The following is a 24,577-nucleotide window of genomic DNA, read 5'->3' as shown; positions in this document are numbered from 1 at the left end:
GCAGAGCCTCATGATCATCGCAACCCTGCTGCTGCATGCGCATGGCTGGATCCCAATCTCTCAGGCCTCTGAGTGTCGGGACAGATACTGCAGATGTCCACGCAGTGCGGAGAAGTGGTAACTGCCGGATTCCTCAAGACAGTCGGGAATGGAAGAGAGCTGACCGCGTATTCTCATTTTTCAATGGAAGCGCCAACAATACAGTTTGTTGTTCTTGAGTGCGCCCTATCGTTGGCTTGCGCAACGGAGCCTGCTAAACGTGTCGCTGGGCTTGACTGTGACTGCTATCCAGCGAGCACGGCTACGGTACCAGAAGGTTTTGCTTGCCTGGCGCCGCCCCGTATCTGCAGGCTGAAGCGGCTGCCTTATGGTGCACATGGGCGCCCTAGGCTGGCGAGTTTCCGCCGTCGCAATGGGGTTGAGAAGGCTAAGGCCGAGCAGACCCTGACCAAAAGTGATCAGACCACCTGGCATCTGAGCAAAAGCAATTCTGCGCTGCGAGGGGGACTTGTGGGACCACGAGATAGCAGAGCTAATCTATCCTTCTTTGACACGGTACGTCGCTGGAGGACGAGCCGGCGAAGGACTTGATTGGCGCCAACCTTGGAGTCGTCCTTTAGTACGCTGACACGTTCTGGCCCCCATTCTTCGCCAACCCCAGTCCTGCAGGAGAGTATCAAACCAAGCGACATTCACTCCACATGCGCGCGCGAGCCCATGAGGTGATGAAGAGTCTTGGCTGTGAGGGTCCAGGGTGCCTGCACATGGACCGATGTCGTCCTCCTTGGTGATCCGGCATACGATATCAGAGTGTCTGCTCGCCGACCACTCTATAGACCCTCGCTCCTAAGGGTACTATTTCGAGAGCGGTTGTCCTCTGAGCGTGGCTTTGGATCGGCAGGATCAGCGGGATCGAAGGATGCGCTGCGCGTGTCGCTGTCCTCCTAGGGCACAACATATCGACCAGTGCGTTATCGTTCTATGCGGAGTAGGTGAAGATTTATGTAATGTAAGGAACGTAGAAGAGATGTAGTTGAAGTAGAGTTGATGTGGAGCGAAGGGTCCCAACACTTCGGGTCGCCTTCAGCCCTGGTGGAGGAAGGTACGAATGAGGCAATTGCGCCTAGTGCTCGAACGCCGTTTTCATCGAGGCTACGGAGACTACTCGGCCGACATTGCTCGTATCGTATCGCAGTCGAGGTATGTTCTGCGCACGTTTTTGCTGTGGGAAATGAGGTACCTGCCTGCGGACATCACTGGGTATATGACGTATTCGATGGGCCCACACGGAATCTTCGCTTCCGAATAAAGTTGGCAACCACAGTGTCAACAACACGTCTAGACAACAAGTCGCATGATACGTTCAGAAGGATGCGCGCCAATCTTTCGTTCCAATGCTTCTAAAATGTTGTCGCATTGCGACAAGGACTGCGTCGCATTTGGGCTACCAGGCCCTGTCGGGGAGCTGTGATCTTCTCCGGCAATCACTTAACAGCGCGACACGACAATGATCATCCACCAAACTTCGACATTATCTGAAGTGGAGTACATTGGTTCATAGCATAGAGTCCAGGTATGAGCGTCTTATTAATGAAAACAAGTGCAAATTTTTATCGTGGTAATGCATACACATTCTAATTATGGATATCAACGCTGAATTACTTCGTATCAAAGCCCGGGTATCGAAAACAACAAGCGCCCATTGGAAACGAAAGAGATATTGTCTGACCGTCGAAGATACCCTGGCTCGACTATTCCATCGCACTGACCTCCGTACTGGCGTTGATTGACGAATAACGAAGCGCAAGGGTTGGCTTGCACCGGTAGCCGTCAATGAGGTGAATTGGTTCATGCTGTCGAGTGTTCTGCAAGAGGTCATCCAGACCCATCGGTCTGTTTCTTACTTCCGCTTATGATGATGTCTTTATATTTCTCGCGTAGGATGGCGCCTGCATCTTTTTCTGCCTTCTTCACGTCCCTCCCGGACCAATCATTCTTCCAGCAGCTAATCGCTGTGTACAGCTTGAGCCAGGAATGGTAGTATCCGAACAAAGGGTAAGCCGGGATGACAAAGAACAGGAGGAAGTCCAGAGGATGCTCTCGAAACCATCGCCAAGTCTTGATGAGCTTCGTCGCCCATATAGCCAGGATCAGGCAGACAAGTCGCGCGTTGCCATTCGAGGAGTTCTGATACAGTCCGGATCGCCAAAAGTTGAAAATGGCCAGACCATCCCAGAAGACCGCGAAGTTGTACATCCACGGGAAGTACACTGTCCACACTCCGATAGGCCATTTCCACCAGATGGTTCGATCCGAAAAGAGCGCGATGGGATTTTGACGAAAGGTTGTGCGGCTCCAGCGTTCGCATTGATCCACATACTTGAAGATCTTCACGCTTCCCAATCTCGTCATCATAGTGGCCTCTAGCGAAGATTGGACCTTGATGTTCCATCCACGGTCAATGACCCACCGCGTAATGAAGTTGTCATCATCCGCAAGAAGGGGCCCAATGCCCTTTTCCGTTAGACCTTTTCCCTCGAAAAATTTAAGTAGCCAGCCAGCGGGTGAAATGTGCCAGCTTTTGAAGTAGCTTAACCATTTGAAGACCCACGTAAGCACATATTCGTCCACGAACTTTTCCCTGAATTTGGAATCCTTTACTATATCCGTCAAGATGGCGAGAGTACGACCGGAAATGGCGAATACGGCGCCGTCGCCGGCATTCGACGCCCGAATCTCATAGCTATGGCGATCAAGATACTGCGCACCGACGGTGTTCCAAAAGCCAGAGCGATACCAGCTCAACCAAAACCGCAGGCGGCTCTTCTCCTTGTGTTCTTCCTCGGTGTGAGAAGGTCGTTTGTATTGCACCCGCTTGCGTGTTCCCACGAGACCAACTTTTGGATCGTTAAAAGCTGGTAGAGTCGCTTGCAAGAACCTCGGATGCCAGATAGCAGTATCGTCGACCATGAAAGTGATATCCGTCTCTACCATCTTAATAGCGTGCTCAGTCTGCTTGCGCTTGTTGGACTCCTCAATGTACTTGGCTTCAATAACAGTTTTGCCGGTCCAATTGGTTATTGGTATCACCGCATCCCATATATCTTCGTAGCGATCTTCAGAGCAATCTTCGTCGCCTCGTTTTCCACCTCTCATAGCACTTTTAACCTCTTCAACCTTTCTTTCGATAAGTTCTTTCGCTTTTTCATTGTTTGCAGCGAAAATGAGTCGATCTGGCTTGTTCCGAAGTATCCCTTCAACCATCAATGCGAACATGGGGTTGTTCGCTGGGCCGACTGTGGGTACAATCACCGTACAATCTGATGGCGTAAACTTCAATTTATCTTCAGGTACGGTGGCTGCCCTGTATTGAGTATAGAAGAGCCGGGTAACGATAGCGCGCCAGTATCGAAAGACTACCAAGGCCGAGAACCAGAGGAGACCCTTGTCCTTGACCGACATGCTCTTGTTGATCGTAACATGAAGGAGTAACATCGGTACGATGTGGAGGAGGTTCCATAACACATTGGGCTTTTTTCCAGGCGTGTTCTTTCGATTCGACTCTTCATCTCTCATTGTGTAATAGACTATGAAGAATGACCAGGCACCTAGTAATAGGAGGTTAAACAAGCTGTAAGGGGGCCACCACGATGCTTGTACGCCAACATTCGGTTCATTTTCCAACATCCAAAGCCATGCAACCCAACCTGCAGATATGGCCCCAAAGATTTTGGCAAGTTTGTGCATATTCTCCGTAACACTCGGATCGGGAGACGTGGGTGGACTGGGAGAAGGCGAGTCGCTCGTAGGATTCGCATCCGTAGACGTGGGCGGGCCGGATGAAGCCATATTGCTTGTATTGTGACTTTAGTTCTGGTTGCAGTTTCTCTTTTGTTACGTTCTGCTGTTGTGTGAGAAGTAAACACCTGCAGAAGTTCGTTCATATAGTTTAACAGAGTCATTGTACCACCAGGAGTAATGAGTGAAAGTCGCGGGCCATGGTGTTTGATGAGTCCATCACAGCGCCCTCAATGACTGTCATTTTGAATTCTCTCCGCAAGTGCAAGAGGGTGAACTGCCACCACGCTGATAACGATGTGACTGGCATCGGTAAACGCCTATGTGAGTGTACACCGCACAAGTACTTGGCAGTGAAACAGTCGGGACTTCGAGTAGGATCGCAATCTTGACTGATCTATTGTGTCGATATGTTCGTTTTGGTACATCGTTGTTGATGGATGTCTTCCGTTTAGATAGTAGTGAGTACCTTGAGCCGTAGTCAAGTTGGCTCGATAACTCTTGAGACATTTGACCTAATGTGTATATCAGCGAAAGTGTTCATCGGTTTACATTTTCGTTATACACCACGCGAATATTGGGCGGACAAGATATCTATACGAAGCTTTGAGGGGCTGTAAGTGGACGCTGATGAAGTATTCATGAAGATGCGGTTGTCATGTTCCCCGCAGGACTTTGTAGGTATGCATAAATCGGACCATGCTCACGAGTCATCCAACACCTAGGCATCGAGCGCTCAAACTACGACATCAGCACGTTCCCCAAGTATGAGTAAGAACACTATAGCATATATGTTACGAATATAGTCAAGATTTAGCGCATCTTTGAGAGTATCTTCACCGCGCATGGCTGCTGTAGTATACTAACACAGAGATTAAAGCATTCCAATTCCAATCGCAAGTCCTGCTAAGGGCTTTTGACGTGTATATGCTTCACGAAGGTTGACTCATCTTCTGTGTCTTCCATACCTCATGCGCACATTGACATGTATATACTTGTAGAATCCATGTATCATGTAGTCCTCGCCGTACTCGGTAACCATGATGCAAAACTCACTCCCTAGATTCCTCATACACATAGCGCATTAGTTATGGTGACTGGTCACTTGCGCAAGGACGGACGGATACTTATCTCAGCCATCAGTGATGCCAACTGCCAGCTACTTCAATAGATATGACTGGAGTCCATACCTTCATCGGTAGACATCCTATTGGATGCAACAGGAAGCACGGATATGTGTCTAACAGCGGGAGGGTAATATCATTTCTTTGTCCCATCAAGCCGTGCGTGAAGACATGCCGTGTCCCAACACAGTGCCGTGTACACACGCCAATAGCAGTGAGCTCAGTACACCTGACTCCTGAATGATGATAGGAGCGTTCAGATAGCAACATGGTTCCAGCTTTGACGATGAAATCTACTCTCCGTGCAGATCCTGACGACGGCATCTATGCTTACGGGAAAGCCGCTCCCGCACTCGCGGCTGCAACCAACCTCTGGACTCAGCAGCTTCTCCTACTCACACAGCGCACTTAGCTTTCTCTTCAAAACTATTTGATCGTTCTTGACTCACGAGTAGGTAGTCAACAAATCCGTTGAGCGGTGAAGGACTGTCGCAGGACATCAGAGGACCAGGCGCTTCGCACTCTTAGTCGACCCAAGCAGTGCTACCTCGAACCACGCGAGCTCCCCGCATGCTGATGATAATCCGGGGTCGAGACTCAGACACCGATGAACCCGCCATAGAAAGCACTTGTGTGGCGTGGGAGCAAGCCAGTGTGACCTACAACATCAGATGCCTCGTCCATGGGGATAAACCTTGCGGGGTCTGTACCACGACACACCAAAAACTCATCTAAATCTCGTCCTTACCGTCCACAGGTCGACCTTTTCTTGTCCCGAGACTCTCTGGAATGTTTCTAGTTCTGGAATGCAGATGTGGTCGGGCAAAACAGGCAGTCGCGGGGTGAAAACGCTATTCCCGAAAGAACCTCGGGAAGGTATGTCGACGCGCCACGTGAACGTCTGGAGAAGAGAAACAGTGACCTTGGCCGCACCCGACTCCTTTTCACACGCATTTCTGTTTGTCACATTTCACATCTCTATGTTACTTTTCCCCCGTTTTGCTGTCGCTTCGCGATGCGGTCCGCGGAGACAAGACCAGTTTGATGAACTGGCGATGGCTCTCCACCACTCACGAGCCCCAGAAGCCGTTCACCAGCAAAACTACTGAAACCGCCCAACGACCAGCGAGTCTAACCGCCACTACCTCTACCACGAGGCTACAAGTGTCTAGACTCCCATCATGCGGCACGTCCACGTTTTCTGGGGTCAATTTCGAACTGCTCAACTAGGCGAATTACCCGCGAACCGCTCGAACCTTGCACCTTCGTCCCTACAAGTGCTGCAACATCGCGAGGCTTTTGTCCCTAATCTGATCATCGCGCCCAATGGCATGTGTATACAGCGAGCCAGTAGGTCATGCAATCTCCAACGAGGATCCCCCTCTGCTAAGTGCAGCCGACCTAGATGCATCTTCGACGGTGAGCAAGGGGTATGGAAGCATGCGCATCTTGGTCGCGACGAAGATGCGCATGGCTATAAGTATATCACGGAATCCCGGTTTCGATATCTATTCGTACGACAATACATCTTGATCACACATACGATACCATGTCTCTCAAATCTCTCATCCTATCTCTCCCCATCCTGTGGCGTGGTGCCACTGCACTACCAGCCGGGCCTGGCTTTTGGGCTAATGGTTCATCCTATGTCTATTCCTCAGACGATATTCATGCCTCGGCTGCCTACAACCTGATCGACACGTACGATGCCAGTAACTGGGTGAACAAGTTCGACGTCCAGGATATCGGTGATCCTACACGTAAGTGCACTGGCAAAACGTTATGTCACTTGTGTCTAACAAACATCTAGATGGCTTCGTAGACTACGTTAACGGGCAACAAGCTCAACAGCTTGGTTTGCTCAAAACGCAAAACGGCCAGGTTTACATGGGTGTAGACTCTACAACGCACCTTGACCCCAACGGTCCTGGTCGAAAGAGTGTACGCGTGCAGAGCAAGACAGCCTACAACCGCGCGCTTGTGATTGCAGACTTTGCACACGTGCCCGGTAGTGCATGTGGCTCGTGGCCCGCCTTGTAAGTTCCTCACCTGCCTGTAACATCGCCTTCATGCTGTGCAAGACTAACGGTGTACTTGCAGTTGGATGGTCGGTCCCAACTGGCCTAATCAAGGCGAGATTGACATCTACGAAGGTGTTCACAAGGCCCCCACCAACCAAGTCACCCTTCATACATCTCCTGGCTGCAACCCAGGGATCGGCTCAGGGGGTGAAACAGGAAGCCGCGGAGGCGGGGACTGCGGTGCCGGCGGCGGCTTCAACGGCTGCGGCATCTCTGCCAACAACCCCGTCACATACGGCTCACAGTTCAATGCCAACGGCGGTGGTGTATACGCCACACTATGGACAGACGGTGGTATCAAGGTGTGGTACTTTGCCACCCGCGACATCCCCGCAAACATCCGGAGCGGAAACCCCGATCCCGGAACTTGGGGTACCCCGATCGCGAACTTCGGTGGAGGATGTGATTACAATGCCAAGTTCAGGGACTTGAACATCGTGTTCGACATTACCTTCTGTGGAGACTGGGCGGGTGGTGTCTGGGGCTCGAACTCATGCTCCCAGCTTAACCCCAGTTGTAATGCTTATGTGGCGAACCAGCCCCAGGCTTTTGGTGATGTAAGTCTTCCTCCTCTGGCGTTATTGGGAAAGAATATGCTAACAGTGACTAGACGTACTGGCTTATCAACTCCGTGAAGGTCTACAGCGTCTAGACACTCACGAATCCGCCTTCTTTTCTCATACTCCAGCTTCGCCTAGATGGCAACCCCATTCGTTCAATGTAGATACCCTTTCTTTTCACTCTTCTTGCTTTGAAGGATCACGTATCTTGGACAATCGCTCTATACCACTTTCGTCTTTAGCCAACTCTTCGACTTGTATATACCTACCTTCTATCAGATATCTCATAGTTTCTACTGCACATCAATAGCTTGCTTCAACGCTTCAACTTCGCCTTTCTGCCACTCAGTGACCTTGCCCTGCCACTTTTCGCCCTTGCCACCTCCTTTTGCCGTGCTGACAACCTCCTTCACCTTCGCCGCCATCTTCTCTACCAAGTCAGGTTTGCCAAACACGACGATGGATCCAGAGCTTTTGACCTCGCCCGAAGACAAGACTATGACAGCCTCTCGCTCTTTGACAATTTCCTTGACTTCGAAGAGCACAAGGTTGATGAAGTCAAGACCATCTGTAGCGCGATGCATAAAGACCGTATCGTGGCTTTGTAGATAGTTCTTTATGCGATCACCCTCGAACGCTGCTATCTCAGCTAGTAATTTCTTCTCCTTCTTCTGCCCTTCAGAGATTTGGTCGCTCATTCTCTGTACTTTTGCCGCAACATCCGTAGGCGCCGACCCGGATGACAAAGACACAGCGATGGAGCGAAGACCGTTGATAGACTCCGTAGCCATCTTGATCGCGCGATCTCCAGCAGTGAAGAAGAGTCTGCAGTTCGTGCCTCGTACCGACTGCATATGGTGCAGCATTATGACATTGATGTGCGACGAGTTCTGCAAGTGTGTCCCACAGCAAGCGTTATAGTCCATGTCCCCAATCTTGATGAACCGGACAACACCCTTCTCTTTATCGTAGTCTTCAGGTAGGCTATCGCTTCCCTTGCCTTCTGGTGTTTCCACGGTGATTGGCATGCTCTCCCTTATCTTGGCATTGCAGTTCTTCTGGATAGTTTGGAGTTCTTCTTCCGATGGCTTCCGTGGTAGTTCTACGTAGTTCATTTCTCCGGGCTGGCCCATGCTCCAGCCCAGCGTAGGTAGGTCCATGGAGTCCATGACGGCTGAGAGGAGATGTTGACCGGTGTGCTGTTGCATGAGGTCCCAGCGACGAGCGAAATCGACGGTTTGACGGACCGGTGTGCCAGGCTCAAGAGGCGTTGGAGAAAAGTGAATACAGCGTAGACCGTGACGTTGTATACTTCTTATCGGTACTTCCTCCTTCTTTTCGTCTTTCAGTGTTGTGAGGATACCATAGTCTGTATGTTGGCCACCACCTTCCGGGAATAACACTGAGTCCGCAAGCTCGATAAGCCATGTCTTGCCGAATGCTGCATCTCCGTTGTCAAGACCCTTGGTGGGGTCTGTGGACTTCTTCGTTTTTGACTTGCCATTCTGTTGTGAGGACTTTGGTGGTACGTATTCTTCGCAGGATACTACCTCCGTCTCGAGTGTTTGGAGATAAGAATCCTTTTGGCATTGCAAAGCACCAACAATGGCGGGAGTAGGGGCTGCAGTCACACCCATAGTGACAAAGCTGTAAGATCGATATGTGGGCTGAGGACGTTGGATGGACGATGGAGTATGACTCGATGTCAAGAGCACTCTGGAGCGAAAGATAGAGAAGCCGAGGGAAATAGTGCGTTTAGTCAGAGCATTGACTACAGACATGGAACGTCACTACTTGAAGGGCTTCCACTATGTATGGTTCCGTCAAGATACGAGTTAAATGTCTGACTTTCTATTCTGCCTGCATCGTCGTCAATCAACATTAAGAAAATGCGGATGGAGATAGAGTGGCTGTATTGAGACTAGACTGCAATGGGACTAGTGTCTGCCTGTCCGATTAACGCGCTCCAGGGCTTCCCAGGTGCCCGCCACGATACCGCTCTGCACTGCACTGCACATCATCGCGTCGCGCGACGAACATGGCTTTCGAAACATCGTCCCTACTTCTTAGCGCATTCATGGCGACAGTGAACGCGATGGGAACGATGGCGGGGCCTGCACACCCACCACTTCACGGTTTAGAAGCGATGATGACGTACTTGAAGCCAAAAGTCGCGAAGCTTTCGAAAGGCTTTCTTGATCACTACTAATGAACAGACTGCTAACCTCCCTATTTAAAATGTCGCGACCGAAGAAGCCCACGCATGCAGCCGTAACGCGATTCGTCGAGACGTTCCTACCACCGAACGAAAACGATGTCCAGCGACTCTACCACACGCCGCGAAACCCTCGATACGACCCTGAGACCGCCGTAGTCGAGCAGATCGTATTGAGTGTTACCCCCACACCAGGGGTATACTCGTTGATCGGCTACCCACTAGACGAGAGCACCATTGGCGCAACGACGCTCCTCCCAAGAATATACCCCCGGCCGCCACGAACACTATGCTTTCTGCACCGGCCTTTCCAACTCGACAGGCGCAGCGTGCGCAAAGGAACACTTGTACTTTCGAGCCACACATCTTTCGACGAAGTTCTCACTGTTGGATGGAACACGGTGCTGGCGGAGCGCCTGGGCATGGCGACGACGGACTGCCTCTGCGTGCAAGGCTACAAAGGAGATCCAGAGAGAAAGATTGGAATCATCGGTCAGGTCTCTAAATCTCTGGATGCAGTTCTGAGCCTAGTACAGGATGAGTTTGGAGCATCGGAGCTCGCGCACGAAGGATCCTCGGACGAGATACGCATCATTGCGATCATGAACGCGTTCAACGAGGACGAGGTGCATCGCGTGTTGGCAATGGCTCAGGAGCGCGGGTGGATAACGGAGGGTGAAGACGGTGGACACTTGCTTTACCTGACCGGTCAACCCAGAGTCAGTGGCATGGAAGCAGCCAAAGCACTGGGCATGTCAGTAGTCTGTGTAGGACATCGGCAAGGGGAAGATTGGGGCATTCGCTTTCTGGGCCAAGAGCTGAGGAAAGCGTTTCCTGGTGCGCGTGTAGAAGAAGTGTATGAGGAGGAGATACCCGTTGTGAGAGAGAAGAAAGTGCCTGTAACACAAGATACCGCGCCGCAATGAGTCACCTGGCAGATAGTTCGAACGGATTGTCAACCGGTCCCCACTGCCTCTTACCTCACATTCCGGTCTCTTACCACCAGTGCTGCCCTCATGCCATTTCCGTGCAAACGGGGGAGTCGCGGTGAGGCGCGCCTTCCCATCTTTAAAGATAGCGGTAGCCTCGCGTGCTCCAACTCCCACGTCTTGAGCCACTTCTTCCACCATTTCCCCAACGCCGTCACTTTGTTCCCCATCGTCTGAATTGACCTCATTGATTCCCTTGGGTTTTGGCACTGCAACTGCAGCTTCTCAGGATGCCCTTTCCTTACTTTGACAACATCAGCACGGACTTCACCGGTGTATGGACAAGCCCACGAAAGCGAAAGGCCCCATCGTCCGAGCAAGAGGTCTTGGAATTGCCTCCATCGAAGCGCAAGTCGAGCGCGGCATCATGTCTTCACTCCATGATCCTTGTCCGAGCTACCAGGCAACTGTCCGCAGAGAAGGCGCAGTGTTCAATCTGTCTCGAAGACTACCTCAGCACCCCCGACGGCCGCGAAAAGGTGATACCAGTCAAGATTGGGTGTTCTCATATCTTCTGCCGAGAATGTATTGAGACGCACCTCTCCTCGAGTACGAATTGCCCACTACCTTGGTGCGATTCGCACCTTCCCTTACGACCAGATACGTGCGATTTATGCGCAGCATGGGCGAGAGAGAATGCGGCTGCTGGATCACTTGTAGTGACAGTACGCGCTAGAGAGATGCTCGGTAGTATCAAGGATGCCCTTCGACAGCTCGCTCAAGACGACGACGCCTATACACTACCAAAGCAAGCAGAAAAACGACTCCTCGCTCACGTTCGCACCACCCTGAAGCGATACGAATGGCAGTTTCATACGGGTATCGACCTTGCTGAGCTGCTGGATCCTTTCTTGCTCGCCATCAACATCGCAGATGCGCGCAAGCACTATGGCTCAGAGCTCAGCGCACCCAAACTCGAGCATACCCAATTCCCACCCCGCGAACACGATCCTGACGATTACCCACCCGACGAAGAACCCTGGGTTGCAGCGTTCTTCAGGCAATGGGCGCTGGACTACGAGAAAGAGAACGGAGAGATGAAGGAGGGCTGGGGTGTCTGGTCGATGAAAGCAGATGATGAGGCAAGTTGGGAGTGGCCATACAAGCGGATACAGGCACACAAGACTGGCAATGATGGACATGTTGAATACCTTGTCAAATGGGTAGGGCAGCGTCACTTGGCGTCTTGGGTCAAGAGGGAGCAGCTGGTTGTTGAGGCTCGCGACATCTACGACAAGGCGCATGGGGTATCTCATCGCTCGGAGGAGAATGATGATTCGGATACCTTCCAGTAACTTGGCATGGCGATGGCATAGCGGGAAGCGATGGACATCACTGCTAAACATTTTATACTTTCATCACTTCCAATACTCTGACTGTCATATTGATGAAACTTAGGCATGCCAGAATTTGTGTCGCATTATGAGCCTACGAACGAGCCATGTTACGAACTCCTACCATATACTCTCAGTTGAAGTATACACATTCTTGTATAATCTTCATCTACACGGTTTCGATGCTGTGTAGGCAGCACCAACTCTAATATGCTCTAGTGTTGTGTTACCCTGCGATGACGTGGTTTTGACTAGTAACAAGGTTTACTTTTCCATCTAGACTCCTTGCTCAATGTACTTGAGTCATTGTGCGGCTACGCACATGTCGTTCCTTCCAGCCGTGAGTCGCTGTCGTCTACGAAGGATCGTTTTTTTATGGAGTTGTATCGTAATAACATCGCATTGAGAAGTTTAAAGACCTGGCAAATTTCGAGTTCTCTATCGTAGAATCGAGCGTAAAATCCCAGGGTCTAGTGTACCAACGTAGCGGATTGGCCGTCTTCTTGAACATCTACGAATCCCTCAGTCTGCAAGACTTCTGCTGAATACATGGCGTCGTAAATACGACGTGTATCGAACTAGCATTATAATTGTGTCGACTCAAGAGCGCGCTGAGGGTGTCTAGCCTCCGATTGGAAAACAATGACGACGGTGCTAGAGGCCGAGAAGCAACGTTTCGGCACCGTCTACTACTACTGCGTCTATTCCAGCCCGTTCTTTTCGGCACAGTCCGATGCACTACCGGAACGTCTTCGACTACTACATTCACGCTTTCCAAATAATTCCTTGGGTTCAGCCTCACCGATCATCCGATATGAAGACACCTAGACGGGCCTGCTAAGCTAACAGCGCCTCTAATATTGAGCATACGACTCTTGATTTGTCGACCGGCATTCCCTGCGCTAATTTGTTTTGGCGACCGTGCTTGAACGTTGATGAGATACCTCTGCAAGCCTCGTCAAGGAAAAGGTTACGGCGCCCTTGCACTCCGAGAATTGCGTGTCGCACATTGACCTTTGCTATTTGCCGTTGCTGCCTGTGGTCTCCAGAGGTGCCCAACGGCTTCTCGTCTCGAGTTTCAGCCCATCTTCTCATCTCGGATCCCGCCCCGCACCCGGCCGTCCCAGGTTTCTCCTCCAGGGCTGCTACCCGTTTCACCCACAGGAACGCCTCCAGCTCTCGAGTGCTGCAGCTGCACCGACGGCGCTCGACGTTAGAGACGCCCAACATTGTTCCCTTGCTAGCGACCTGCAGGCACCTGAGACTGACGATTTACGCCAAGCCTCTAGGCTGCATCCGGGATAGAGCGCTCCACAGAACCTCGCTCAGGCTTGCTGTCATCTCTGTATCGCGCGGGCCCTGAAGTTCAGCAAGACGACGCGTTGTCTTCCTTCTCTGCATACGTCTACCCTTCCCCTGGGTCTCATCTTCCCCGCTCCTAAGTGTGGCCTCCTAAGTGTGGCGCTCACCCTCAAGTAAGACCTGTCTTCCTTTTATAAGCTTCCACCCCTCACTCTCTTTCGTCTCGACAACTTCCAGCCACTGCTGCGTGCAGCCAATATCAACATGTATCCAAATCCTCTGCCTGCAAAAGCTGGATTTTTTTCCTTGTCCTACTATGAGGCGCATTCGTACCACCGTAGCAAGTCGCACTACCTGCAGCAACATCCTCATCCCTCATGTGTAAACATGGCTTTCCCATCTGGGTCAGTGAGATTTGCTGGTAGCTCGGCCCTGCTGGTAACATGGGAATATTTCAAAAATCTGGCGATTCCTTCTCTTTCAGTATTGCTTTCTCGGACCTTGCAGACCGAACGCTAACATGGCATTACCTTTAGGCCTTTCTTACCCATCCATCGGTTCTAGTACCGAACCATTGGGTGACACCTCTTCGTTTTGGAAAAAATCTAGAAAATTACACATCAAGCAAATCTTATCGAAGAAGAGAAGACCTGTCGACTCCACGGGCTTTGCTTCCAGCGCATATCGCAGGATCCAATCGGAAAACACACCCGAATCCGGTGGTCCTCCGGCCTTGTCGCACGTGCCCATTGTCTATGATCAGATTGTAACACCCGAGAGTCCTTGTACGAATATTGATTATAGCCCTTCGCGATCGAGTGGCAGTCCTAGCCTCGCTGGCTCTCCATTGCCAAGCGACAAACCCTCCAGCGAATTCAGCGTTTCGCCTCGTCATGTGGAGATTGTGATACCAGATTGGGCTATACTTCTACAAAGAGTCTCACCGTCTTCTATCGATCCCATTTTCGATCTTGGTGGATTTCAGCGCGCACCTACTTCTCTACATATCCCGACCAGGATGGCTAGCCGGACCAACACCCTGAACTCTCAGACATCGGCACCCTATTTATCGAGTCGAAACAACAGCCAGACCAGCTTGCATCATGAAGACGGCCAAGATGGAACATCGTCGACCCGGACGCCTGGTATCTCTCAGTCACCAGCCATGCTTGCAGGCCTTGCGACACCAACGAGTTCAACCGCGGGGTTGTCGGGCTTAGTCTGCAATGTACATCGCACAACAGGCAGGGAACCGCACCCGCTCGTAGGCGCCACCACCACAATATTAGGCGACAAGCTGTATGTTTTCGGTGGCCGTCGACTTTCCAGAACAAGACCGCAGCTTACATCGGACCTGTACGAGCTTGACCTTGTCAAGCGCCACTGGACAAAAGTCGACGCCAAAGGTGACATCCCGCCTCCTCGGTATTTCCACAGTGTTTGTCCGCTTGGCGACACGAAGCTGGTTTGTTATGGAGGCATGTCACCTGTAAGCTCGTCTTCTAATCAAGCAACTTCCGTGATACAAGGTGCTCCCGCCGACGCACAACCCGAGGTGGTGGTCATGTCAGATGTTCACATCTATGATGCGCCGACAAAAACTTGGATGCACGTTTCTACAAGCGAATCTCCACAGGGTCGCTATGCTCACTGCGCGACCATACTTCCTAGCTCGGCCGTTTTCAGTTCGACCGGAGCTGCGGTGACAGCCATACGACACAATCCACCTTCATCAAATCCAAACCAAGGTTCCCTGGGAGTGCAGTTGGATGGCGAGGGCGGTGCGGAAATGCTTGTTGTGGGTGGTCAGGACAGCGCCAATCACTACATTGAACAAATCAGCGTATTCAACCTCAGGAGTCTGAAGTGGACGGAAACGAGCACATTAGGCAGAAGTTGTGGCGCATACCGAAGCGTAGTCGCGCCCCTCACTAGCATTGACCCGAACGATATTGGAGGAGGAACACGCCAGGGCAGTGAAGCAAGAACACCGGAGGAACGGAGTCCGAACAAGACTGGCGAGTCATCGATGCTCATTTATTCAAACTACAATTTCCTGGACGTCAAGCTCGAACTACAAGTGCGGCACCCCGATGGTACGCTTTCCGAGAAGCCAATGCACGGCAATTTCTCGCCGCCAGGTCTCCGCTTCCCGAACGGTGGTGTTATCAACAACCACTTTGTAGTGAGCGGCACATTTCTGACATCGTCGAAACAAGAATATGCGCTTTGGGCTCTTGATTTGCGAACGCTGAGTTGGGGACGAATCGAAGCCGGCGGCAACATTTTCAGCCAGGGAAGCTGGAACAGGGGTGTGCTCTGGAACCGTCGGAATTGTTTCGTCATTCTTGGCAACCGCAAGAGGAGCTTGGTCGAAGACTATAATCATCGGCGCATCAATTTCTCGAACATGTGCGTTGTTGAGCTAGAAGCATTCGGGCTCTATGACAACCCACGCAAGGTGACGCCTGCGTCAGGGTTCAACTCAGTCAGCGCACCGCCACAGCATGATCGACTTGATATGCTTGCTGGTGGCCGCACACTGCTACCCGCAGCGACCGAGCTAGGTCAAATAGCGTTGGGTATGAAGGAACTTGCCGATATGGATTTCCTCGCTTTACATGGCGAGCGCATACCCGTTAATTCCCACATCATTGCTCGACGCTGGGGTCCTTATTTCAACCAATTACTCCGCGAGAGTGCTCAAAGCGCGGAGAAAGAAAACGCTGAGGCGGCGACTTTACGGCCCACTGCCACAATGCATCCCTCGAGGAACTCAAGCATTACTATTACACCTTCTATCCGAACGAACTACTCAACAGCCACAACGCTTACCGCCAACACTATAACACCATCAGAGGCTACAGCTGTATCAGCGAACTCCTACTCCTCATTAAGCCCACCAGAACCTTCATCACACTCACCATCACAGCGGCCTCGAACATTATTCCTACCTCACACTCATCTCACACTTCAAGCGCTTATACATTTCTTATACACTTCATCACTACCACCACATAACTCCGCCTTATGCTCACCGCAGATTCTCTGCTCTCTCCTTCAATTAGCGCGACCGTACCATATCGATGGCCTCTTGGAAGCGATTATCGAACGACTTCACGTCCTATTGGATAACAGGAATACCGCGGCCATCTTCAATGCTGCAGCCATGGCGGCTGGCGGTGGCTCCGGTATTGCTTTCAAGGGTGTCAATGGTGTATCAGGCACGAACGGGACAACAAATGGCTTCTCCAACTCAGTTTCGAGCAACAACAGCACAGTCGCGGACGTCGAACGAAGCCTGGACGCCGGTCTGCGCGCACTCCGCGTCAACACAGACGTAGATCGAAATCACGACGATGAGGTCAGTTCAGCGGCGTCTGAATCTACGTCAGCCTCGGCCTCCGATAGCGGTTTCGGGGATGGAAGTGGCATTGAAGACAGAGAAACCTGGAATGGTGAAATGAGCGCAGTGGTTGGGCTCCAAAAGCGAGGTCTGCGGGGCCTGATGGAGGGTCGCAGAATCAGGGAAATGGGGAGAGGAAGAGATAGAAGCAGGGACGATGGTGGTTCAATAGGCAATGGCGATGGGGTAGGCCTTGGCTTACAAGGCGCTTGATCAATACGATGAGAGAAGAGGGGGAGGCAAGAAGGGTCATCTACATCGCGAGAGGGGGTTGGTAGAGACTGGCGTTAGTTGCTTCTTCGATGGGAAATTTTCATGATGATATGGGTGATTTAGGATCGTGATAGAGATGAATCAATATGATAAGTACTATGGTATCTATACTTCCGTTCCAACGTCAATTCAGTTCCCCATTACGTCGTTCTTAAAGACTTCTCCTCGGCTCGATGGCGCGCTGGCTTTTCATACATCATATGCGTAGCCGTAGCCATCTGGAAGGACTGATAAAGAATGGGTCCCAGTCTTTCTGCCCTGATGGTTTTTAAGCTGTCGTCCTGGTACTGGTATACCTGGAAAGGTCCTAGTTGGGAAGAAAGATCTTCGTGTCCCAACAGCCGATATCGTTGGGTTCGAAGACTCCTTGTGAACTTCGTTATTTTCGAGGAGCAGAGTGTGTACTGTACTCTGCTCAATTTGAGTAGTAGCAATGCGATGCGCTGGGCAAGCCACGACATTAGAAGAATGCCTCTCAGTCGTTTTCCAAACATAAACGGACGTCCCCGTTCGTGTTTCTCCAGCTCTCTCAGTGGCCCACCCTAGCAGCCTCAGGTACCCTAGGCATATAAGGCGGCGGCGCCTCGGTTGAACTCCTTCCATCCCAGCTCTCCGCCTTCCCCCCAATCACTCTTCCAGACGGTAACCGCACTGTCGCTACCCCATCTTCACTCCTCAACACCCTTAGCCCGCTTCCTGGTCCGCCGTTCAGGCGCAAAGCACGTTCTTGGTCGTGTCTTCGACTCCGGCTACGCACGTAGACTAGGCTGAGGACGACGCCGACGAAAGCGCCTACGAAGATGATGATGATAAGAAGGACGGTGCGGTGGGTGTTGCAGGAGGAGTCGTATGTCGTTTCGCAGTATTCTGAGCGTTTTTGATAGGAGGATGGTTTGGAAACTGATGACTGGATGAAACGGGGTGCCATTATGTGTGTGGGTGTCGATAGTATGTAGATGTGTGTAGTATAAGGGATGTACCAGATGCAGACCATATACACACAACACAGTAGGTACAATCGAATCTCTCGTGCGTAAAAGTCCTCGGTATGAACAAAACACCCCAAAGCGCGAACCCACACCCTACATATCTCTTTCCCACTCCCCTCTCCCGGTCAATCACCTCCCTCCACATACACAACTAACAACAAACCACCATCTCGGCCTGAAGGCGCAGCAAGCAGCCTCACACGACTTGTCAATCTGCCAGGTTCCCGCTTACATTTGGTACCGCGCCTCAATAAATCTGAGAAGAGACATTTTTGCGCCGTGCTTTGCCTCAGGCGTCTAATCGCAGTTTCAGCATGGGCGTTCTTTCGTTGGTTGCTGGCTTTGCGGATGGGTGGTTGCATGCACTGCCCCGCGGCGTTGGGCCTTGGAGGCAGCCTCACCGGGCAGTTTCTAGCGCGTGTGCGAGCGAGGCGCTGTGGGTAGGCATGCGCGCAGCGTAGGCTTTCATTTACATTGTTTCCGAGATGGGCGGGCACAATGGGGTATTTTGGTGGATGAAAGGCGTTGTTGGAACAATGCACCCGTGGACTGGGTGCACTGCGGGAGGCAGCTGCGACCGGCTTGCCTGAAGCCCGCGACAACATCCTTTCGAGCGCACAGCGGCTGGCGTTTTGGCGACCTTCACGCAGCGAACACATGTCTTTGATATTTCCGCCCGCGGCGTTGCTCTACTCCAGAGTTGCTTATCAACTTCCGTTCTCAACTTTGGACGTTTCAACTGCACTGTGATGGTTGTTGGGCGGCGCTTCGCGACACAGAACTGTGCCGTACGGGGGGCTTAGCTGTGCCTTTTTCGCGCAATATGTGCCTCGATGTTAGGCATTGTGTGATCTTGTGATTGCGTAATTGTGCCTAGGCGGCCTACAAGGCGGTTGCTGAGCGATCAGGCCCAGGGCGGTTCATCACAGAAGGCAGGGCAGGGAGGGCGCAGTTGGCAAGGCTGTCGCAAGTTAGTCAACACGTTGCTTTCGGCATGCAGATGACCAGGACGGTAAGTGAACGCAAACAATTTGGAACGAGAGCACGTAGCGGTGCTTCTTCTGCTTTCACCATCGATTTGTTTCTTGCACGACCACATGTTAGACATGGCCTTCAGGCTCTCTCAGACCACTAGAGAAAGCCATCACAGCCTTCTCAGAGTCTATATGCAGATAATGCATGCTTGCGTCTGCAACCAAAGCCATGAGATAACGAGCTCATATAGTAACATAAATTGTCATCTCGATAGCTACCTCAGCGAACTGGTGCTGTCCGAAACCGCGTTGACTGACTTGAACTGTGCACTCATACGCGTGTGTCAAACTTCACGCGCACCATGGACCTTTATCTCCCGAACCCGAACTGGATACTCTCGCCTCGAGGCCGAGCACCCAACTGGCTCAGAGTCCACGCCACGCTGGTCGACATGGGTGACGTTCCAAAAAGTTCACTTGGAATCCCCCGCGGGGACCTTTCGGTATCCCCGATTAGGCAATCCACAGAAGATGCCGGGAGGCTTCCCCGCAAACAGAGCATCGCGGTCTTCCACAATCGTCCATGCATGCCGTGGAGGAAGACAGTCCGAGGCCAGACCTATACCAAGAGAGTCCGGTGACCAGAGTTCCGCCTGGAGCCGGTTTAAAAGTCCACAATGGCCCCGGCTTGCGTGGAATTGACGAACCGATCTCGCATTTCTTCTTTTGTATAAATACCCTTCCGCGAGCGACGTTGTTTACGCATACTTTGATCTTCATCTCTGTTTCGTCTCTTTTCGTATATCGCTGATATTCAATGATTCAAACCATGCCTGCTACCCAAGGACTTCCAGAGTTTAGCCTAGCGGGAAAGGTGGTGCTGGTGTCGGGTGCTGCTCGAGGACTCGGTCTGACACAAGCCGAAGCGTTGCTGGAAGCTGGTGCACGAGGTAAGCATCGCCACATGTTCAGAGTGATCAGAAAAGATCCTGAACTGATATGCGCCTACAGTGTACGCACTTGACAGACTCGAAGAACCCTCAGCAGACTTTGCGCCAATCGCCGAGAAAGCAAAGAAGGAATACGGAACCTCGCTCGAATACCGCCAAATAGATGTTCGAGATGTGAAGAAGCTCCACGAGATTGTTGAGGAAATCGCCAACAAGGAAGGCAGACTGGATGGGTTGATCGCTGCTGCCGGTATTCAGCAAGAAACCACTGCGCTGGAGTACACAGCTGAAGACGCGAACCGCATGTTCGAGGTCAACATCACCGGTGTAATGATGACTGCGCAAGCAGCCGCGAAGCAGATGATCAAGTTTGGAACTGGAGGAAGTATCGTGCTCATCGCCAGCATGTCCGGTACTGTCGCAAACAGGGTATGGCGGTCCCAAGTCCTTACCGTTTCTCACACTAACCACGTCAACAGGGCCTCATCTGCTCAGCATACAACGCGTCCAAAGCTGGTGTAATACAACTCGCTCGCAACCTCGCATCGGAATGGGGCGAGCACAACATTCGCGTCAACACAATCTCGCCAGGATACATTGTGACGGCAATGGTGGAGGAGCTCTTCAAGAAGTACCCAGAGCGAAGAGATACATGGCCAACGCAGAACATGCTGGGTCGTCTGTCGAAGCCGGAGGAATACCGTGGTGCAGCAGTCTTCCTGTTGAGCGATGCGAGTTCATTCATGACTGGTGCAGACCTTAGGATGGATGGTGGCCATGCTGCATGGTAGAGTCGATAGTTAATTGCTAATACGAAGTACGATGTTCAAACCGCTATTACTTTGGGAATATGTGAAGGTGTTCTGTCCAATACGCAGCTTCGGAAGTCCGTGGGATGATGCTGAGTAAGCCGCGTGGCCGCGAGTATCGCAATGTGGGCAGGAGGGCCGGGGTCGTTCGCTTTGACCAGAGCGCGGTTGGTCGTTCTTTCCGCGCCATGAAGACTTCAAACGGGTGACAACAGCACTACTGGTAGGGAAACACCTGCCATGTGCCACTCAACGCCTATTCCATTATATCTACACCGCGGCGTAACCAGCTCTCGCCCGTCCAAGACCAAGCATCGTTACGAGCATGACGGCGTCTACGCCCTCCACCCTATCCCGCTCTAGGAACGCTATATTGTTCCTCGCCGGCGTATCCGCTGCATACGCGACATATCTCATTGTCACCAACGTCCAGAGCCCCGGCGCAGGCGATGGCCTCCAGCGCAGCAATGCGGTCCGTAGACGGCGCCCACGCGACCAGCCATCGGCACCCTCACTCCCTCTGAACGAACGAGACATACCATTTCTAGGCCTATACGACCTTCTCGGTTACCAAGTTCCGCTTGACCCTCGCAATCTGGGCACGCCGAGCGAGTTGTGCGACACGATCCTGCGCGCGCAGCCACACGCCGACAATGAGACGATCGAGCGTCTCACCGAGAGCTTCTACAACGAGTTCCTCGACCGCTTACTAGTCGTACTCTACCCAGACCGCGCTCTTTCCCCGTCGCAGGCAGATGATATCCGAATATGGCTGCAACATCGCAACCCCGACAACGCAGGAGTGCATCGTGCTGCAGTAGCCCGCGCTGCGGCAAGGCATGCGCAGATATTCCCTCCTGGCGACAATCTTGCTCTCGATGACGCCGAGAGCGTCGCAGCTACCGACCTGTCGTTGGGAAGCGACGAAGACGCGGATGACGCTATCGATCCCGAAGGCCAAACCCTCCAGCGCACGTTATACCACATTGCGGAGGATCGCGCAAGACTGGAGGGCGTCATACATCGTGGCATAACATGTAATGGATGCGACGAGAAGCCCATCCGCGGAACCAGGTGGCACTGCGCCAACTGCCCGGACTTCGACCTGTGCTCCAACTGCGAAGCAACCAACTCGCATTACAAGAACCACATATTCTACAAGGTCCGCGTACCTGCGCCATATCTGAGCCTCCAGAAACAGGAACCGCTCTACCCCGGCAAGCCTCACATGATGAGCCCCTCGATCGACCCAGCCCTCAAGAGACGCCTCGTGGCCGAGACCAAGATGGAAGCAGAGGAGATTGAGGCACTGTGGGACCAATTCACTTGTCTCGCAGGCTCCGAGTGGGCGGGTGATGCAACTGGAGTAGGATGGGCCATCGATCGACGCGACTTCAACCACGCTTTCATCCCTCGCTATAACGGCTTCGTCGCCGCACCGAACCTCGTCTACGATCGCATCTTCGCGTACTATGATACGGACAAGAATGGCCTCATCGGGTTTGATGAGTGGGTCAAGGGTCTGGACGGCATGCACGACTCTGATGTGAATGTCAAGGCCAGAATAGTCTTCAACGGATACGACATCGATGAAGATGGCTACATATCGCGCAAGGACGTACTACGCATATTCAGGGCATACTACGCCATCGAGAAGGAGGCTACACGAAACTACATCTCAGAGCTGCAGGACGAAGTGACTGTGCGAACAGCTTTGGACACAATACGCTCTAGTCAGCCACTTGGCTCTGCTTTTACGCCCCGTAATATGGCTGCCTCGAACACGAACAACCCCCGCCTACGGCGGAAGCGGGAGGAAGACGCGATTACGACTCCACCGCTGCTTGAGCACAATAGCGATGTGGCAGACCGGGCTGAGATGATAGGGACCGCAGGTAGCCTTTACGTCGCACCCACCTATACACCGCAAACACCAGGGGAACAACAGGCGGACATCGTCACTCGGAGATGGGCCCGCAGGCAATACTACATCGACGAAGAAGAAGGTTTAACGCGGCCCGAAGGGTTTGAGGAATCAGATCCTGATGAGCCAGAGACTGCCGATGGTGCGAACGGAGCGACTGAAGCCGCAGACACAAATGGAGACTTGGCCCGCAACAGGAGCTCGCGGTCATCTTCAAGGGTCCGCTTCCAGGACGACGTGGAGATGGACACACGCTCTAACGCCTCATCATCCAGGCCTGTCGGCGAGCGTTGGGGTGGTTATGAGATACCTGAGCCCGAACAAGATCTTGGCAAAGAGGTACTGTATCAGGTTACGCAGCAGGCTTTTAACGAATTGCTTAACCCGCTTTTCCTTGAGAAAGAAGATATGGCCATGGACGCACATGAGATGCGCAGCGAGCGTCGCGCAAAGGCAGCCGCTATCGACGAGCTGACTATGCACCACTTCACAGAGAGTAAGGCTGCTGTCGAAGCCATTGTTCACGTCGGTGCCTTTCGATACTCCAAGTGCATGATCGATAAATTCTGTCGGGCCCTTAACCATGTACGCCCTATCAAAAGCTTATTCCGCAACGGTACCGACGATACGCCATGCACTCAAGAAGAAGCATGCCGAGTGGTCGAAGAAGTTTACGACAGTGTCGAAGCAAAAGTGCTCCAATCCGTGAAGGTTTCCAGGCCCACAAATGTTGACAACATGACGACGTGGAACACTTTGTTGATCAGGTCACGGCTTCGATCAGAGGTTGTCGATGCTACCATGGAGTGTATAGACAATAAAGGCTGGCTGATACCACCACTCGTGCATGAGAGTCTGCCTAGTATTCACAGGGATCCTACCATGCCTCAATTTCGGCCGAACTCGTCCAATCTTCCATCTGCAGCGACTTTGCAGACTACCTCGAACAGCTCTTCAAATAGTAGTGTCATTTCCGACACTGACACATCCTCGATAACCTCGGGCGAAGATATTATGAATCGTTGTTTCTTCATCGCGGCAGGCCACGATGGCCTGGAACGTTATCCGGGGCAAAGATCCGTTGGCGAAACTGAGCCCCTGATACCTGATGGTATGGACTCTTCTGAAGGGGCTCCTCCGCCTGACTCTTCGGTGCAACAGCAAGACAAAGAAGACGATCCTTACACGATCAATTGGCGATGGTACACCGACAATCCAGAGTTCTACTATCTCTTCGCTCAAGACTCTGAGGGCGTGGATACGTTTCTTTGCGCTCGTAACCCGATCAATCATTCCGCGAGTCCACATGACCCTGAGGCGAATCAACTTAAGCCGTTGCAGCGCTCGATTCGACAGCTCGCTATGAACCCGAAGTCCAATTTACATCTCATAATGCTAGCGAGTCTTGAGGCTGTTGAGCAAGAGATTGATGAACGAAAAGGAAGCGGGCTGGTCAACTTCGAGGAGTTCTCGGAGCTTATGAGGCAGGGCAGATTGAAGTTCCTTGAGGCTTGGATGGAATGGGTAAGCATGTGAACTCGTGAGCATGAAGATGGGCGTCCTGCTGTGTCCACTTCACTCAGACTTCATATGCTTAAAAGGGAATCTTGCAGTTCCGACCCGCCTTGGCTTGTCGTGCATATCACTGTGCTGACGATTACATCTAGCCTAAGGCACTAGCGATTCTCGGATTTGACTGACATCGCTTGTGTAGTTTCTACATTTAACGAGTCTCTCATTACGATTTCACAGCTTGGCTTGCGATTGAGGGTTTAGTCTGGTGCCGATTCTGATTGGCACTACGGCAAGGGATATACATATCCACGTGAGGAGGAGACAAAGAAGAGCA

At 52.1% G+C, this 24,577-nt stretch overlaps 8 protein-coding genes across 8 annotated transcripts; 6 read left to right on the top strand and 2 right to left on the bottom strand.

Annotated features, from left to right (window-relative positions):
• Positions 1-1,875: 1,875 nt before the first annotated feature.
• Positions 1,876-3,495, bottom strand: J4E84_003060 (uncharacterized protein; the record flags this gene model as incomplete). The annotated part of the gene is made up of 1 exon (XM_049385678.1): positions 1,876-3,495. One exon carries the CDS (start codon positions 3,493-3,495, stop codon positions 1,876-1,878), a length of 1,620 nt encoding a protein of 539 aa, XP_049246555.1.
• A 2,976-nt stretch (positions 3,496-6,471) lies between these two features.
• Positions 6,472-7,655, top strand: J4E84_003059 (uncharacterized protein; the record flags this gene model as incomplete). Its single annotated transcript, XM_049385677.1, has 4 exons — positions 6,472-6,682; positions 6,733-6,958; positions 7,023-7,560; positions 7,614-7,655. 4 exons carry the CDS (start codon positions 6,472-6,474, stop codon positions 7,653-7,655), a joined length of 1,017 nt encoding a protein of 338 aa, XP_049246554.1.
• A 201-nt stretch (positions 7,656-7,856) lies between these two features.
• J4E84_003058 (uncharacterized protein) lies at positions 7,857-9,200 on the bottom strand (the record flags this gene model as incomplete). The annotated part of the gene is made up of 1 exon (XM_049385676.1): positions 7,857-9,200. The coding sequence occupies one exon, from the start codon at positions 9,198-9,200 to the stop codon at positions 7,857-7,859; it is 1,344 nt and encodes a 447-aa protein (XP_049246553.1).
• A 601-nt stretch (positions 9,201-9,801) lies between these two features.
• On the top strand, positions 9,802-10,704 carry J4E84_003057 (uncharacterized protein; the record flags this gene model as incomplete). Its single annotated transcript, XM_049385675.1, has 1 exon — positions 9,802-10,704. One exon carries the CDS (start codon positions 9,802-9,804, stop codon positions 10,702-10,704), a length of 903 nt encoding a protein of 300 aa, XP_049246552.1.
• Positions 10,705-11,447: 743 nt separating this feature from the next.
• J4E84_003056 (uncharacterized protein) lies at positions 11,448-12,062 on the top strand (the record flags this gene model as incomplete). The annotated part of the gene is made up of 1 exon (XM_049385674.1): positions 11,448-12,062. The coding sequence occupies one exon, from the start codon at positions 11,448-11,450 to the stop codon at positions 12,060-12,062; it is 615 nt and encodes a 204-aa protein (XP_049246551.1).
• A 3,370-nt stretch (positions 12,063-15,432) lies between these two features.
• On the top strand, positions 15,433-17,022 carry J4E84_003055 (uncharacterized protein; the record flags this gene model as incomplete). The annotated part of the gene is made up of 1 exon (XM_049385673.1): positions 15,433-17,022. One exon carries the CDS (start codon positions 15,433-15,435, stop codon positions 17,020-17,022), a length of 1,590 nt encoding a protein of 529 aa, XP_049246550.1.
• A 2,852-nt stretch (positions 17,023-19,874) lies between these two features.
• On the top strand, positions 19,875-20,786 carry J4E84_003054 (uncharacterized protein; the record flags this gene model as incomplete). The annotated part of the gene is made up of 3 exons (XM_049385672.1): positions 19,875-19,995; positions 20,057-20,424; positions 20,475-20,786. The coding sequence occupies 3 exons, from the start codon at positions 19,875-19,877 to the stop codon at positions 20,784-20,786; spliced, it is 801 nt and encodes a 266-aa protein (XP_049246549.1).
• A 343-nt stretch (positions 20,787-21,129) lies between these two features.
• J4E84_003053 (uncharacterized protein) lies at positions 21,130-24,264 on the top strand (the record flags this gene model as incomplete). Its single annotated transcript, XM_049385671.1, has 1 exon — positions 21,130-24,264. One exon carries the CDS (start codon positions 21,130-21,132, stop codon positions 24,262-24,264), a length of 3,135 nt encoding a protein of 1,044 aa, XP_049246548.1.
• Between the last annotated feature and the right edge of the window lie 313 nt (positions 24,265-24,577).

The sequence above is a fragment of the Alternaria hordeiaustralica genome (genome assembly GCF_023758085.1).
Source record: "Alternaria hordeiaustralica strain BMP 2776 chromosome Unknown scaffold_4, whole genome shotgun sequence".
In the NCBI taxonomy this organism is placed as follows: domain Eukaryota; kingdom Fungi; phylum Ascomycota; class Dothideomycetes; order Pleosporales; family Pleosporaceae; genus Alternaria; species Alternaria hordeiaustralica.
This window is presented reverse-complemented; position numbering and strand designations above follow the sequence as displayed.